This window comes from Carya illinoinensis, chromosome 5 (genome assembly GCF_018687715.1).
Source record: "Carya illinoinensis cultivar Pawnee chromosome 5, C.illinoinensisPawnee_v1, whole genome shotgun sequence".
Taxonomy (NCBI): domain Eukaryota; kingdom Viridiplantae; phylum Streptophyta; class Magnoliopsida; order Fagales; family Juglandaceae; genus Carya; species Carya illinoinensis.
This window is the reverse complement of record NC_056756.1, coordinates 36,849,509-36,867,663: the sequence shown is the minus strand read 5'-3', so window position 1 is coordinate 36,867,663 and position 18,155 is coordinate 36,849,509. Positions and strand designations below refer to the sequence as shown.

Genomic DNA, 18,155 nt, shown 5'->3' with positions numbered 1-18,155 from the left:
CTTTTAGGAGTCTAAATTAACTTGTCTTATTTCTTTTTGACTTTATCTTTTAGCTTAATTTTTGGCTTTATCTCGAGACTAAATAATTATAGGCCGGCTGCTGATTTGATTCCTATAGTAAAATCTTTAACAAAATACATAAACCTTTTCAAATCACCACTTAATTTGCAATTGTCTCTAAACTATTATTGTTTACAATCAACTCACAAACTAACAAAAAATTGCATCCCATCCCCTAAAAAAGTTGTCAAAAATACCATTGATTACGAAAATTGGAAAAAAAGAAAACACACACACACACGAAGAGTTAAAAACTTGAAAAAATATGAAAGGTATGTTTACAAAAACTATTAAAAAATAATTTAGAAAATATAAATAAAAAACAAGAATAATTTCTAAACAAAAAATAAAAAACTGAAAAAATATATTTAATTTTTCATTTTATATTTTTATATTATTTTTTAAAAACTATTTTAATTTGATAAAAAATGATTATCAATTTTTTTTGCTTTTATCGTTTTAAGGGAAAAGGGATACATACAATTTTCTTGATAGTTTGAAGATGATTGTTGAAGTAGTTGATAATTTGAAGATGATTACAAACTTGGGCGTAGTACTTTGAGAGATATTTGCCTACTTCTCTCTAATATCTTGTTCATTGTAAGAACTTATACCTCATAATCAATTAAACAACAGAGGAAAAATAATAGGAATAGTTTTGCAAAATTAAGACAAGTTAAAAGGACTAACATTAATGGTTTAGCTAAATTTTTAGATAAAGTTGGGCTTATATGCCACCTTTTGATTTTTGACTACCCATTAACACGTTGAATCCTATATTGGAATAACCATCTTACTCTATAATTTTTTAAAATTCTTTCTCTAGCTTTTAAATGCCTTTTTTTTTTTTTATTTGTTTTGTTAAATACATTTTTATCTTAATTTTTGTAATTTTCAATAACTTGTACATCAAAATATATAACTTCATTCTCAAACACAAAGGATTAAAATATGTACAAAATCAACTTCATACTTATATCCAGCAACCCAAAAATCAAAATATATAAAAACCTAGAAATTGTAAGAAAATGAGAAGTGAAAATGTTATTGTTTGGGTAGGGAGAGAAAATAACATAAAGAATTTAGATGGTTAAATTACTGTAACTCATAACTCAGATGACTTATACTTGGGTATTCCAATGTAGACTAGTTCTTCTACATCTCAAATAAATTTTAGAAAGTCATGCATATGGTTAAACCAATTCTAGTGCTCTAATGTCAACATAGAATCAACAAGTAAATGTTATTTTTTTTTTCTTCCATAAGTAAACTGTATTTAATTAAGTTTAGGCTCCGTTTGGATGTTGAGTTGAGATTCATTTTGTTCTTTATTAATAGTAGTGAGTTGAGATGGTGGAGTAAATTTTGTGGAGACCAACAAAGATGAGTTTAGATGTGTTTAGATGTTAAGATGAATTTATATGTATTTATGGAAAGTTGAAAACTATTGTGGGTCATGCATGTAAAAAGATATTGAGTTGAAAAATATTATGGGTCTTATGTGTAAAGAGGTTTTGAGTTGATATGAGTTTAATAATTTGAAAATTGAGTATTTAGATATTAAACTCAGCTTAAAATTAAACTAAACTTAATTAATCTCAATTGAATTTAAGTTCCAAACGGGACCTTAATTTAGATGATATTTGGTTAAAATTAACACAAAACATATTTTTCGAAAATAAAATTTAAAATCTAATTATTAAAATTGGTTCCAGAAGTTAGAAATGCAACTAAAGTCAAAATTAACGCAAATTAGGGATTCAGGACAAGATGGAGAACATGTGATTGGCTATTTTGGTGCATGGTCGGTTGGGTTTTTAATTTTGTTTTCATTGGTATTATTATTAAATAATTTTAATATAAGAAAATGTAAAATGTATAGACATTTTTTCACCAAAATATATATATATATCTATTTATTCGTCTTAGGGCATGACGGGTCAATAAATTATTAATTTTTCTCAAGGAATAATAATTATTAATTAGAAGAAAACATGTTAAGATACAAAGCAAGTGAGCACAACCCGAACAAACGACATCTCCATTCCCCTGCCATTACGGCACGTCTGCCTCCTTTTATTCTTAATTTTCAATTAAATTTGGTATCTAGCCTTGGCTGTTACTACAAGTCTAAAGTTGAGCTTTGTCATACCTGGAAAGTGGAAACCTTTAAAAAAAGTCTTCAGAAATACCTTATTCTATTTAGATGCCTAATTTGTTTGAACTAGAAAAAAATTTCCCGTATTTATTACATTTTGATTGAGACTATTTAGGCATAAATTGAGCAGTTAATATATAAGTGTTATTTGAAAGTCTTTACACTATACACTATTTACATTGTATAATTTAATTTATAAGATTTATATTTTAAAATTTATTTTTCAAATCAAATTATATAACGTAAATTATGTGTGGTGTAAAGGTATTTAAATATAATTTTTTTTAAAGTTCTATCAGTATCTTTTATTCACGATGACATTTTGTTAGAGTAATAGCAATGGTGTAGCCAAATGCAAATGCAAATGCAAATCAGTATTTAGCTAGCAATTCCATTAAATGTACTTTATTGGATTAGCCAAATGTAATTGTTTTCCTTATATTTCTATATATTTGGAGATGCACTATTTAGCTCTATAATTTATTTTATTACTTTTTTCTCTTTCCACTCTCTCTCTCTCTCTCTCTCTCTCTCTCTCTCTCTCTCTACGTAACCCTACCAGCTCTCACTCGATCTTGTGACGACATTGGTAAGATTTTCTCCCATTATTTGGATTTCTTCATTCTCTCTCTTTAGCCGAGTGAAGCTTTCATATTTCTCGCTCCCAAAATTCTTAATCATGTGATCATTTCTGGGTTTCTGGTTTCCCACAAAGATACTACATTTCCTTCATCGGCATAGCTATTCATCACTATTGCTGCTGCACTTGCTTGTGGGTCCTCTATTGGTGAATCTAGGGTAAACAAAGCTCTGTGTGTGTGCGTGTGTGTTTTGCTGGTGGATTTTTATTACTATGATTTTAGGATGTTTCAATTATTGTTGTAGTTTTGCTTAATCTAGATTAGGGTTTTGATTGCAGGGATTATTTTAGGGTTTTGATTTGTTTTTTTTTTTTTTTTCAAAACTGAGATTAGTTGGTAGTTTACCTTTGTTGTTGTGGTTCACTTTTAAGGAGCTCAGCTATCATGGTTTGCCATATGTGGTCTTATTTTCTTAAAATGCCATATGTGGTCTTCATGTAGCAATTTTAGTCATGGTTTCCATGCGTGTAGCAGTACCTTTATCACAATGTTAAGAGAATTAAATGCTTTAGCAGAATCATGGTCTCCATGATTTGCTTGGACTTGTTGGGTTGTTGTTTATAATTTGCTTTTTGCTTTCCTAATCCTCTATTATAATTTGTTGTTTTAATTGGCAATGTGACTATTAATAATATAGTGGTAAATAGGGGTGTAAAAAAAAAGGGTAAACCAGTAAACCGGACCGGACCAGATCGAACTGGTGGGTTTGGTTCGGTCCAGTATTAGTTTTATTTTTCTTAAAACCGGTCAAAATCGGTCCGGTTCTGGTTATTCTTTTTTTAAGACCGGACTAGTTCATATATATGTAGGAATTTATCTTGAATGTCAACAATAAAAGATAAAACATGTGATTTTAACCGAGTTTTACCTTTTCCTTTAACACCATGGATAATTCCCCATAGTCTCTTATCCTTTATGTAAGTTTATAACTTTTCGTATATCCTAGAGGGCTACATCAACAAATGCAAACCACAACCCAAATCCACCGCATCCTTTCATTCCCTTTAGCAGGTGAGTGACACCTCAGTCACAGATAAGGCTGACGGGTCCCGGCATCTTTGTTGAGGGTGGTTCGGTGTTGGTCCTCCCTTCAATGAACTGTATTTTTGTAAGGGAGTTTTTTGCAATCTCTGTTGACACAGAAAGAGTCGCTGGATTCCAGCGAGTCTACTTCGAGCACTTCGGCATCCACATTAGCATGTCTCGTGAGCCCTATCAACAGTTCATTTCGCATATTTTTATTTTCCTTAAATCGCCTCCCAAAGCTTTTTGCATAAACACTTGACAGAATGAAGCCCTTTAGCTTGGGAAGCCCTTGCATCTGAAGTCGAATGTTTGATATCATTATGGGTCAGCTAGTGCGCTTTTGGATGGAATTGAAGGCTTTTGAGATTTTGCTAGAAACATGGAGGTCTTCATTAAAAATTGTGGAGAGGAGTATAAGAGTTTGGAGATATGTAGTGATGGGTTGTAGTGGTATAGAATGATTGATGGCTATGGTGGAAGCAATATTAAGGTGGGGAGAAATTTAGATTTCATAAAACACTTGCGCGAAAGAAACAGAGCATTCATGGTTCAACGATGCTCCAACGAGTGTGGTAGGTATTTAACTTTCACTTAATATGGTGGAGAAGGCCGGCAAAGTATTGTAGTCATTCCTAAAGGATATGAAGGTTTGGGTTGGGAGAAGTTTACTGCAGAATTACGCAGAGCCGCGGATATATTTTTTGCTAATGGGTCAAGGAAGGAAAACCAGAAAAAGAATGAGAACATCAACTTGGAGGTGAATCATAAAGACCTAAGTAAATCCACGGTGGCGAAGCGATCATATGCGGCAGCTTTGAAGATGGTTCATGCTTCAGGAGCTCAAAGTGGGGGGAAAGGTGAAAATGGTTTGCAGATCATGCAAGCTCAGAACTAGCTTGTCATGATGCATAATTTTTTAAAGGAGTTGGAAACCCAACTTGTCAGGTTGAAGACATCGATACAAAAATAGATCTGTTTTCAGTCGGAGGCAACAGGGTTGTAAGAAACAAGACTAAGATAGGCTCGAATCCTTTAACTCAGATAAAGGAAAACAAAAAATCAAATTTGGCCCATCCCTATAACCAGATCCAGGAGAGTGTGGCGGGTTAAAAAGAAATTTGGGTTATTTGAAGTGGGTTCTACGCCAGGTATCGGCGTGGAGATATCAGTAATGAAATGCCATTTGCCTTAGGTAACACAGGATAGACCGATAGTCGGTGTTATACCCTTGGTTATTGAAAAAACTATGGCTCCCTCGTTGGAGTTGAAGAAAAATGGTGTACTTCCAGGTACAGGATTTGAATATGGGTTTGACATTGGTGTCTAATGTGGAGGAATGTCTAGAGTTGGGAATACAATTGGATGTTGTGTCCAGGATAATGTTGCTCCTTGAGTCTCTCTTCTACTAATTGCGGATTGGATTCTGCCTAAAGTTATCGAGATTCATTAGTTGGTAGGAATTTCACATTGAGGATGTGAAAACCAATTTAAAGAACTAATTACACCGATAGAGGCAAGCCACACGCTTGAAACCAAATTAAGTTTCAAGAAAAGAAGAGAGCTTCAGCGTCTTTTTTGGACAATCAACTATGACGCTAAGGGTAGTAGCTCAACTAAAGGGAAGTCTAAAGGGAGGGGGTTGTGAAGATGGGAAACAAGGGGTTGGGGTTGGGTTTTTGAGTAGAGTTTTAGTTCTACAAGAAACAAGGGGTTGGGGTTGGACTTGGTGCATTTTGGGTTGTTTTTCAGGAGTTTTTTGGGTCATTAGTTACTCTAATATGTGCTAGGTGTTTTCTTGGTTTTTTGGGTCATTAGAGACTCTCTAATATGTGTTAGGTGTTTTCTTGTATACATTTTAGTGTATTTTTTTTTTTCCTCAGCAAGTAGGATATTTATAGATAAATTAACGGATATAAGATATAAGTTCGATGGGGTGTGAGTCCCCCACAATCTTTCCAAAATCAACACATATTAAAACACAAAAAAGAAAAAACAAAACAAGTGACCGGAACCAAACAAATGGCTCCCACCTGATTCCTACAAGGGAAGACCGATTGGTGATGGTTTTAACATAGTCTGATGAACCGACTATAAAATTGTAGCTAGAAGCTGCAGTACAGAGGGGTGTGTCTCAACCTGTTGGTCTGGACTGGTCAGAAGGAACTATCACATCTACTTTCATTCGATTTTGGATTAGAGAAAGCTGGAACATAGTGTAGCAACCAACAAATTGCCTGCAGAGGGCCAACACTGGCAGTACAACTAGATAGAGAAAAACAGTCGGATCTGGAAGGTCCGAAGGCGCTGGTCCTGAACCTGCCGCGTGTGGCAGTAGAAAACTCCTTGCAACACGGCAGCGAGTGGATCTCACTCGCGGCATAAGTCGCATGTGAGCATAACGTGCTGCACAAAAGAGTGGATTTCTTCTGCTAACAGGACGATCAGTACCTGGGGAAGCTGGCTGAGGGGCGCGTGTCAGCCTTTTATCACTAGAAGACAGTAGTATCGGCAAATGATGGTGCTAACGGAAAAATACAAAAAGACTTAGGGAAGGTGGGTGGAGCCGAAGCACCAATCCCCCTCCCCCAGTGAGTAGTGACAAAAACTGAGCGGGACAATGGGAAGGTTTTTATGGGAGAGAGAGCAGATGGAAAAGCTAGCGAATCTTAAGGTTATAGCTTATTTGTGCACGGTAGCATGCATTTAGTGTACTTGATTACTCATATTAATATATATAATATTTCTATTTATAAAAAAAAAAATTTTATAACTTTCTTATTTAAAATTTGGGTTTATGGCAAATTCAGTACATCGATTTTGTCGACTTGTCAAAAAATATTTTTGATTTTTTAATCCATAGAAATTATACTTTGAGAATTTTAAAATTTTACAATTTGTATATTCCATCCATTAATCATTGGTCATTTGAAGGAAACTTTTACCGCGTGGCAAACGTGCTGTGAAGGGTTTAATGAAGTATTCTTAAATTTAATCATCTCGTTAAATTATATTAATTTTTAAACTTATTATTTATAAATATTTTTAACTAAATATTTCTAGAATTCTTAATATTGAGATTTACCATAAAAGGAAAGATAAAAATTTTGTACTGAGTGGCCAATCAGATAAAAACAATTAATTAATATTGATGGGATTCAAATAACTAAAATTCTTTAAAACATAAAAACAGATTTGGGGTTAAACCTCGAAATTCACCACGAATTGTCAATGTGACGCGAAATTCAATGAAACAGAATGCAATTACAAAATCTGGACAAAACCGCCTGCAAATGCACTATGCAAAGAAGAAGTCATTTCTCAAAATTTTTCCTGCCCAAAAGGAAAATACTTTCCTTCCAAACAAACACCATCCCTCTTCATCAAACTTCACAGCACGTGCAACCCCAACTCTCTCTCTTTTCAAACCATACAAACGTTCCCTTCTCTCTGTCTCTGCCGTTTGTTCTCTCTCTAAGCATACCGAAGGTCAGAGGAAGAGAGAGAGAGAGAGAGCAAGCAAGCCAGATCATATGACGACGTCGTAGAGAGAGAGAAGGATGCACGCATACAACAGGCTACCGAGCAGTGGTCACAACACACCGTCCCCGCCCGCGTCGCCGCTCAGGTCACCCCGGTACCGCCGGTCGAAGGCGGGGAGGTTCGGCCCGGCCCAGCTCCAGCCTGGTCGCACACTGCCACAGCGCCTCGCCTGGCTGCTCCTCTCCGTCCTCCTCCGCCGCCAGGGCATCTTCCTATTTGCCCCTCTCATCTATATCTCGGGTATGCTCCTCTATATGGGTTCTGTCTCCTTCGACGTCGTTCCTGTTATCTCGCATCGCCCCGCGCCCGGCTCCGTCTACCGGAGTCCCCAGCTTTATTCTAAGCTCCGACCCGACATGGACTCCGACAACTCATCTGCCGATGCGGTACGTTTTCAATGCTACTTCTGTTATTTAATCTGAATTGTGATGCGTTTGTTGGGTTTTTGGATGTGGGTACCATTTCGTGTGCGAAACCATTTAGTGATTTATGGGGAGCTAGATGTGGGTCGGGTTGGTATATTGCTTTTGTGGGTTAGTTCTGGCGAATCATTGGGATTTGTGAAGTGGGCCGGTTTGATTTCCTGGTTTTCCGTTGGTATACGGCATTACACTTTGTTTGTTAAATTCATTGCTCAGAATTGTACAGCTTCCGATCAGTTATTACATGTACGGTTGTAATTGTATCATTTAGTGAATCATTTATTCGCTTTGAGTTCAGTTATTTCATATAAATCGAGAAACCTATGTCTTATTTCATTGCTGCACTTCAAACTGTTATGGCTGGGATTACTGGGTTAGAATATGAATCTGAACTGGGGAAATCTGAAGGATAATATTCTGGTATAATCTTGTGTCCAGTCATGTATCCATTTTTTTCCATCTAGCGAGATATACCTCGAGTATATAGTAATCCCTGGAGAGAAAACATCCATAGCCATTCCTTGTATCGGCTTTATGTGATGGTTATATTTCATTCCGAGATCATTTGAATAAACATACAATTAATCATTTACTGAGGGGTTCTCATCCATATGTTGACCTATACCATGATCCATTGCTGGAATAATGGCTTATTTCAAAACGTGATGGTGATTCCTGATCAACATCAGTCTCTCTTTGCCATATTGTTATTAGATATTATTCAGTCTATAGATTCTTTTCACAATTTCAGAATACATTGCTTGTGTGCTACTTAATGCTGAAATAAGCCATCACATCTCATTAGATATCAACTATATGGAAACATGCTTATAAAGGTGGCGGGTGGAGACCATGTACTAACAAGTCTTCAGGAGGTATGGAACAGTATTATAAGTTTACTCTGGAAAGTTCATGATGATCTATGCATACAGGCTTTCATTTTTTACTTGATTTATAAAAGGCACTATATTTCTTCTTTTATTTTTTTTTATCAGCAAATAAGTATTTTATTAAAAAGCAGTATACTTCTATAGCCATTCTATATCATATTTAAAGTTGATGCTTTCTGGTTGTTAGTGCTGCCTTTGGTGATATGTTCAACTTTCCATCTCTGCAATCTTTCTTTCTAATTAATCTCTTCCATTTGAGAAATATCAATGCACTTTCCTGTTCTCATATTGCTTTTATTCACTATTTTCATGTGATCCTTTTGAAGTGAATATTACAATCCTGATATAAAAAGAAATTTCAAGCATTCATTGTCTATCTGGAATTCAGAATGCAACTGTTGTGGATGCAATAATTTTTCTTTTGTTTATATGATTGCTACCCACCATCACACTGTATGAATATTGTCTCCATGCACCAGCCCATCATGGTTGGTGCAAACTTTTGCTATTGCACTGCTTTCATTAGCACTATTGGCAGCATATCCCACTGCTTTCATTATCGCTTCTGCTATTGTGACTGTTTTGACTTCCATCTTGGACAGATCTTCATTTTATTTATTTTTAGTTGTATCAGTAAAGAAACCCTCATTATTTTTTTTTTTGATAAGTGTAACCCTCATTATTATTAGAACTGAAAACACTTTTGGCTGTGGATTTTTATTTTTTTTAAACAAAAAGTTTATTGAAAAATGCTAAAGCAGATCAAACTACACAGGATGTATGCAAGAGGAACACTTGATTAGAAAAAGAGAAAGATATAAGTTAATCATGATGACTCATCACATTTAAACCTATAGTGGCTGCCCAGAGAAGTAGAGTATTGAAGAACAAAAACTCAAGTTTTTCCACTGTCCGCTAGCGGTCTTCAAAATTTCTAATTTTCTATGGTTCATTTCCCTCCACATGCACCACATTAGACAGATAGGAGAAATCTTCAACATTGCGTGCTGCCATCTAACTCTCTACAGTTTGCAAAGAGTGCTGCTAACCTTCCTAACATAACCAAACCCATCCCAACTTTATTAAGAAGGTCATTCTGCGAGGCACTTGCCACCTCATAGTGGGAATGAGGTGATCTACAAATTTCATGCTATTTCTGCACATACAGCAGGATTCAGCCACTATGATATGGCACTTCCTTAAGGTTATCCATGGTGAGGATCTTTTGTAAGGAGGTTGTCCAAGCGAAAAAAGCTAGTATTAGAGGCAACCTAGCTCACCAAATACTCCTCCAAGGGAAAGAGTTTCTATCATGAGGTATAAGGATTTGATAGAAGAACAAACTATAAACTTATTTTCCTTGGACGGGGTCTAATGTGTTCTACCTACAGCTCCTAGTGATAATCTCGTAGAGCACAAGAACTAATAATAATAAAAAATCTCATAGAGCACAAGAAGTTGAAATTTTTTGTGAAGGTATCAACCTTAAGATCATGAACTGCTCTTAAAGAAACTGACATTCCATTAGGTGGCACTGCTAGAGAATTCCAGTAGGTCTGCCACTAAAGCTTCATGCACTCGTGCAATACTATGCATCTCTAAGAAATCTTCCTTGAGGGCCTTGTCTCCACACCATAAGTCGTGCCAATGACCTAATCATATAGCCATCATCAACCTCAAGTCTAGTTTGACTGGAAAAAATCTCCCATCCCCTTCTGATATTTTTCCACAATCTCACACTCTGTGACTCGTGTACCTTATTCAAACACCCCTTTATCCAGTCACAACCAGGCTTGGAATCCACCACGTATTTTAACAAGGCCTCTCACTCATGTTGGTAATGCCAAAGCCACTTCCCTAGTAAGGCATGATTAAACAAAAGGAAATTTCAAATTTCCAAACCTCTATCAGAAAGTGTAGAGCACACCTTAGCCCAATTTACTGAATAATAGCTGAACTCATTACCTAGCCCACCCCATAAAAAACATTTTATAGTTTCTCTATTCGGTCACACTAGTAGGGGAGGGGAACATGGATTGGAAGTGTGTAGGCAAATTGGAGAAAATACCCATGATCAAGGTTATTCTGCCACCTTTAGACAAATACATCCTCTTCCAACCTGTCAATCTGCATTCAATCTTTTCAATCACGCCATCCGCAATAGACATGGTCTTAAATGAGGCTTTTAAAGGAAGACCGAGATGTATCATAGGCAAAGAAGATACCATGCACCCCAATATGTTAGCTAGACTATTCATATTAGAGACATTTCCTACAAAAATTAGCTCTAACTTGGCCAAATTCTCTTTCAACTCAGAGGCAGGTTCCAAGCATAAAAAACTAGAAAAGGGTCCTCAAAGAGTATATGTAGCCCGATTCGCCCTGCTAAATATCAGAGTATCATTGGCAAACAATAGGTGAGAAATGTTAAGTACTACAAGATTAAATCCCCACAGAAAAGCCAGAAAGAAAACCTCCATCAACAGTAGCTGTTATCACTCTATGAAAATAACAAAAAGTAAAAGAGATAGCAGATCATCTTGTCTTGATCATGCCAACTTCTCTGGATACATGTATACAAAATCCTGTATTCTTTGTTTCTATCCCCTGCCTATTCAATATTTGCAATATGCTTACATGTATCATATATGTTTGCATAAAAGTATATATGCTTGAATAAGGCAGTCCTATAAGCTGGATGCAATTTTCAATTTGAATCTGTGATTGTTGTGTACATTGTTATAGGTTTACCTGATACAAATGGTTACATTTATGTTGAGGCGAATGGTGGCCTGAATCAGCAAAGGACGTCGGTTGGTTTTACTTCATTTTAGCTTCTTTATATAAGGACTGCTTATTTGACAATCATTCTGACTCATTTTTCTACATGGTTGTTGATTCTTTGTAGATATGCAATGCAGTTTCTGTGGCAGGATACCTTAATGCAACCCTTGTAATCCCCAATTTTCATTTTCATAGCATTTGGAGAGATCCTAGGTTTGTCAGCAATTATGTTTCTTTGATGTTTGCTTGTGTGTACTGGGTGCCTGATATGCAGTTGTAGTAATTAAGTATAATTTCTCATATATAAATCTAAATTTTGAATGGAGTTGGATTAAAAATTGAATATGCAACCACCGTATCATTCTTTAATAGGTACTTTGATGAATTGGGTTCCAGTAAGCAGTCAAATGGTCCGAGTATGTTTGGAATCAGTTACTACTTTGCAAATTGCAAATAATGTAGTATATGTGGTATAGATTTTCAGTTTTGGTCAATACTTTAAGAAGGCACTTGAATAACAGTATTATGAGTTTTCGGTCTGCACTCTTTACAAGGCTCTAGCACAAGAGCAACCATCTCAATTTCCTTGGAAAAGGCTTTGGAAACACAAGGCACCTCTCAAAACGGCTTTCTTTGTGTGGACTGCTTCCTTGGGTAAGATCCTCACAACGGATAATTTGAGAAAACGAAGGGTGATCATCATGGATTGGTGTTGTATGTGCAAGAAGGGGGGTGAATCCGTAGACCATCTGTTATTACATTGTGAGGTTGCTCGAGGGTTATGGAATGAGGTTTTCTATTGATTAGACTTGGGTTGGGTTATGTCGGAAACAGGTAGTGGCGGTACTTGCTAGTTGGATAGGTCTAAGAGGCAACAACCAGATCAAGGCAATTTGGAAGATGATTCCGATATGCATTATGTGGTGCGTGTGGCAGGAGCGCAATGAACGGACATTTGAAGATAAAGAGAGATCAATGGAGGAGCTAAAAGTTTTCTTTTTTAGAACTCTTTGTACTTGGGCTGTTGCTGTTAATTTTAATGGCCAAAATTTTCATGACTTCCTTATCTCTACTGCTCCTACGTAATTTAGGACATTCTTTGTACTGAACGTGGCTTTTTGCCTATTCTTTTATTAATATACTCTATTACTTCTCTAAAAAAAAATAACAGTATTATGATGGACGTGGTTATTGAATAACTGTATTATGATGGAATCAGTTACCTTTTTAAACTCTTATCCTTTGATTCACTTATCTATGGGCACTATTGTTTGTTTGATATCTATTCAAATACATTAGACTTAACTGGTTTGATGCTTATAGTGTCATCTTCTCTCACTTCTGGCTATAAGTTAATGAGGAGGGTTTAAAGGTGGAAAAGAAAGGCCCTCTATTGGTAGATGGCAAGGGTATCTTGATTAGAATTCAATACCATTTATAATGCATATTAATGTCATGTGAGTTGTTTCGTCGGTGATAATGTAATCCCCATGTTGAATATTATTTTAAGTTGGTGGCTTTAATTGTACATGAGTAATGATAGTAATAAGACTGATGTTTTGGTATATTTTAGCTATGTTGTGCAATCCTTCATTTTTTATTTTTCTTTTTGGTTTTATAAGGAGTTATTTTGTGCAATGTAAACTACTTTACTAGTCTAATAGCAGCTCTTTAGAGTTAAATATATAGTGAGATATGGATTTTGCAGTTCCTTTTCTGTGCTTTTGCTTGCCCATTTCGACAAATATCATAGCGTGACTCTTACTATCGTGACGTACTCTATGAATCCACAGATGACTTTGTCCTTGGTAATCCATTGGATTAATGAACTTGAAGAGTTAAAAAACTTCTGGTGGAAGATTGTTTTTTGGGTTTTTGAACAGTTTGTGGATGAGAGTAGTCATTATGTTTTTGGTTTTGAGCAGTTCATGACGATCGTGCTCACTATATATTGTTAAGTCATCCATTCAATATCACAGTTTGTTCCTCAGGACATCTATGGCTCCATTTTACATTTTGTTTTAATATTCTAATGTAAACTAGCTTATACTTTAGGTTTTCCTTGAACAGCAAATTCAGAGACATTTATGATGAAGATTATTTCATCAGTACACTGGAAAATGATGTGCGAGTGGTTAACAAGATTCCAGCATACATAATGGAACGGTTTGACCAGAACATGAGCAATGTTTACAACTTCAGAATAAAAGCTTGGTCACCCATTCAGTATTATAGAGATGCAGTGCTCCCAAGGTTACTTGAAGAAAAGTGAGTTAAAGTATCAAAATTTCTGTCTACTCTCTCTCTCTCTCTCTTTTATTATCGCTGAAAGGTTTGTTTAAACAATGGAACTTTATCGTTTCCTATATTAGTATTAAAAGAATATGATTTTCTGAGTTGTATATGTATGCTGCGCTGTTGGTGTAATTAACCCCCCACCCCCCACCCTTTTCCCATAGGGATGCCACCTCATAACATTAAATAGCACTAGATAAAGAGATCCATAAATTATAATACTTCAAACTTAAATTCAACTAATGCCGGGACAACCAATCCATACCCAAAATCATATCAAATCCAACCATGCCAAACACAATCGAGTTGATGGAAGAAGTTTCCCTTGAACTTCTATTAGATAGTCCCCAAGTACGGAATTGCAAATAAAATTTTTTGATAAGTAAACGATAGTATTAATAAGAATAGGCATAGCCCAAGTACACAAGGAGGTATACAAGAGATAACACGTATCTAATTCGCTAAGTAGGACAAAAGAAAATCATGTACATTTAGGCCATTGAAATCTATGGCAATGGCCCATTGAAACAAAGTACTGAAAAAAAACAGACGCAGCTCCCCTAGTGTGCGCTCCTTCTCTTCGAAGGTCCTCTCGTTACGCTCTCGCCATAAGCACCACATAATGCAGATAGGGACCATCTTCCAAATAGCTTTGATTTGTGAAGTACCTCCCGGCATCACCCAACTCGCCAAAAGCCCAACCACTGAAGCCGGCATCACCCAACCTAACCCTACACGACTGAAAATTTCGCACCACAGAGACCTGGCTGTCTCACAGTGTAATAAGAGATGGTCCACTGTCTCACCGGCTTTCTTACACATACAACACCAATCTAAAATGATTATCCTTCGCTTCCTCAAGTTATCAGTGGTCAAAATTTTACCCAGGGCTGCTGTCCATGTGAAAAACAGTGCTTTAGGAGGCGCCTTGTTCCTCCACAGTCTTTTCCATGGGAATTGAGGATTCGGTGGAGCTGTAAGGGCCTTATAAAATGAGCGAACTGAAAAAATACCCTTACCCGCTGGTATCCACCATAATTTGTCGACTTGCAGTCTATTTGGTTTCTTGGAGTATAGCAAACGAAAAAAGGCCTCAAAATTGTCTATTTCCCAATCTTGTGCTGCTCTAGTGAAGGTCACATTCCATTGAACTTGATCTCCTGAGAGGGTCATGAGATCCGCCACCGCTGCTTCTTGGTCACTTGCCACTCGAAAAGCTAAAGGAAAGGAATCCTTTAGTGCCACCTCCCCACACCAAACATCCTTCCAAAATTTTATACGCGTTCCTTCCCCCACCACCAAACTAGTACGGTTAGCAAAAGCCCTCCATCCTCGTCTTATATGCCTCCAAATCCCCACACCAATTGGCCCATTGCCCTCTCTAGTACACCAACCTCCCCAAGACCGACCATATTTACAATCAACTACTAGTTTCCAAAGAGCGTCCGGTTCACATTGTATCTCCATAACCATTTTCCCAAGAGAGCTTGATTAAACAATCTCAAGTTCTTTATCCCTAGTCCACTTGAGTGAATTGGTCTACACACCTTGTCCCAACCGACTAGATGGAACTTAAATTCTTCCCCCATCCCACTCCATAGAAAGTCTCGGTATAGTTTTTCAAGCCGCGCTGCCACACCTGCTGGGATAGGAAATAGAGATAAAAAATAAGTTGGTAAGTTAGAAAGAGTGCTTTTGATAAGGGTCACTCTCCCTCCTTTTGACAAATATAATCTTTTCCATCCTGCCAATCTTCGTTCTATCTTCTCAATAACTGTGTCCCAAATCGTTAAGGCTCTTGAAGCAGCCCCCAACGGTAAGCCCAGATAAGTCATTGGGAAAGAAGCCACTTTGCACCCAAGTATGCCCGCTAACTGCCGAGTATTACTTAAACTACCAACCGGTACCATCTCTGACTTATCAAAGTTCACTCTCAGCCCTGATACTGCCTCAAAGCACAGAAGGAGCGCCTTCAGAGAACTAAGTTGGTCCTGCTCTGCCTCGCAGAAAATTAAAGTATCATCGGCGAAAAGCAAGTGTGAAATTGAAACAGTGCCCCTATTTAAATCCCCCAGTGAAAAACCTGCCAGAAGACCATTGTTAACTAGGGCCGTTAACATCTTGCTCAGTGCTTCCATAATGATAACAAAGAGAAGTGGTGACAACGGATCTCCCTGTCTTAACCCCCGGGAACTATTAAAGAAACCTTCTGGGTTGCCATTGATCAGAACTGAAAATCTGGCCGTTGAGATACACCATCTGATCCACATACACCATTCCTCTCCAAAACCACATCTCTTCAATAAATAAAGGAGGAAATCCCAATTTACATGGTCATATGCCTTCTCCATATCTAACTTGCAAATGATCCCTACACATCCAGATTTTAATCTACTATCCAGACATTCATTGGCTATTAAGACAGAATCTAGAATTTGACGGCCCTTTACAAAAGCATTTTGTGGTTTTGAGATTATTTTAGCCAAGGTCACCCCTAACCTGTTTGCAAGCACCTTTGAGATGATTTTGTAAACCCCATTTATGAGGCTAATGGGTCTAAAGTCTTTCACCTCTGATGCCCCTGTCTTCTTCGGCATTAAGGCAATGAAAGTAGCATTCAAACTTTTCTGGAATTTTCCTCCCACATATAATTCTTGGAACACATTCATAATATCCTCTTTCACAACCTCCCAGCAAGTTTGAAAGAATCCTATTGAGAAACCATCTGGTCTTGGTGCTTTATCTTTTGCCATTCTTCTGATTACTTCAATTACCTCATTTTCCTCAAAAGCTCTTTCCAACCATGACGCAGTTTGTGGCTCAATAGAATCAAAACTGAGTCCATCCAAATTTGGCCTCCATCTCTCTTTTTCTGTAAAAAGTTGTTCATAGAAACTTACCACATGTTCCTTAATCATTGAAGCCTCCGTACATTCACTATCATTAATCTGCAGCATCTCAATAGTGTTGTTTCTCCTATGAGAGTTGGCCACTCTATGGAAAAATTTTGTGCTTCGGTCCCCTTCTTTCAGCCACAATGCTCTTGACTTCTGACGCCAAGAAATTTCTTCCAGAGATAATACTTTCTCTATTTCTGAGTTCAACTCTGCCTTGCGCGAAATCTCCTCTGGGGTAAGAACTCTAACTTCCATGAACCTCTCTATACTCTGTAGTTCCTCCAGCATGGTTTTCTTTTGTTCCCCCAAGTCTCCGAAGGTATGAGAATTCCAAAGCTTTAAGTCAGTCTTTAAAGCTTTTAGTTTACCTGCAAGTATGTGAGAGGGACTACCAAAAACTTGATATGATGTCCACCAAAGCCTTACCCTTTCCACAAAACCCTCACTCTTAAGCCACATATTTTCAAATTTGAAATAACGCCGACCGCCTTGAATGCCTCCTCCATCTAGTAAAATGGGGAAGTGATCGGACCCCACTTGTGGCAATCTCTTCTGCCACACCTCTGTAAACTTACTTTCCCACTCCGGCGAAATGAGGAAACGGTCTAAGCGAGACCACGTTTGGCTATTGGACCAGGTAAAAGGGCCTCCTGTAAGTGGAAGATCTATCAAGTTCAAGTCAAAAATGCAATCTGAGAACTCTGACATAGCTGAGCGAAGATGGTTATCTCCAGATCTTTCACTAGGGAATCTTATAATGTTGAAATCACCACCAATGCACCATGGGAGGTCCCACCAAGTGTGTAATTCAGCAAGTTCATCCCATAATTGTTTTCTGATATTATCAACATTTGGTCCATAGATACCTGCAAAAGCCCACATAAAGTTATCTTCCACCATCTTAAATGATCAAGCCACTGTGTAATCTCCTATATACTCCTCCATTTTTTCCATCACTCTTTTATCCCACATCACAAGAATACCGCCAGAGGCCCCATTTGAAGCCAGATACACCCAGTCTACATACGAACAGCTCCACACACTTCTCACAATTTTTCGGTTCACCAATTTCAGTTTTGTTTCTTGAAAACAAACGATGTCTGCCCTCCATTCCCGAAGCAAAAATTTTATGCGCTGGCGCTTATTAAACTCATTTAGCCCACGCACATTCCAAGACAAAATTTTAGGCTTCATAAAGAAACAGCGGTGCCCTTCCCTTTAGATCTATCCCGACTTGAACTACCTTCATTTAAGGACCAGTTAAGTCTCTTGAGTTCCCTCTGTTTCTTAGATCCCATCTTTTTATCAATCATGTGCCCCGCCTCAATAGCCGTAAGGAGTGCTAAAAATTGTTCTTCATATCCTACATACTTCAATCCCACCACATGTTGAATATCTTTTACCTTATTGAACACCCAAGTTGATGTATCAAAATCACCAGG

At 37.2% G+C, this 18,155-nt stretch overlaps 1 protein-coding gene across 1 annotated transcript in view; it reads left to right on the top strand.

Annotated features, from left to right (window-relative positions):
- Nucleotides 1–7,171: 7,171 nt before the first annotated feature.
- LOC122308820 (protein ESMERALDA 1) overlaps nucleotides 7,172–18,155 on the top strand; it is a 32,372-nt gene continuing 21,388 nt past the window's right edge. The window contains exons 1-5 of the mRNA XM_043122067.1: nucleotides 7,172–7,811; nucleotides 8,653–8,722; nucleotides 11,483–11,550; nucleotides 11,646–11,734; nucleotides 13,592–13,789. Of these exons, the coding sequence (XP_042978001.1) occupies nucleotides 7,443–7,811; nucleotides 8,653–8,722; nucleotides 11,483–11,550; nucleotides 11,646–11,734; nucleotides 13,592–13,789 (794 nt within the window). The 5' untranslated portion in view covers nucleotides 7,172–7,442. The remainder of the gene's footprint in view (nucleotides 7,812–8,652; nucleotides 8,723–11,482; nucleotides 11,551–11,645; nucleotides 11,735–13,591; nucleotides 13,790–18,155) is intronic.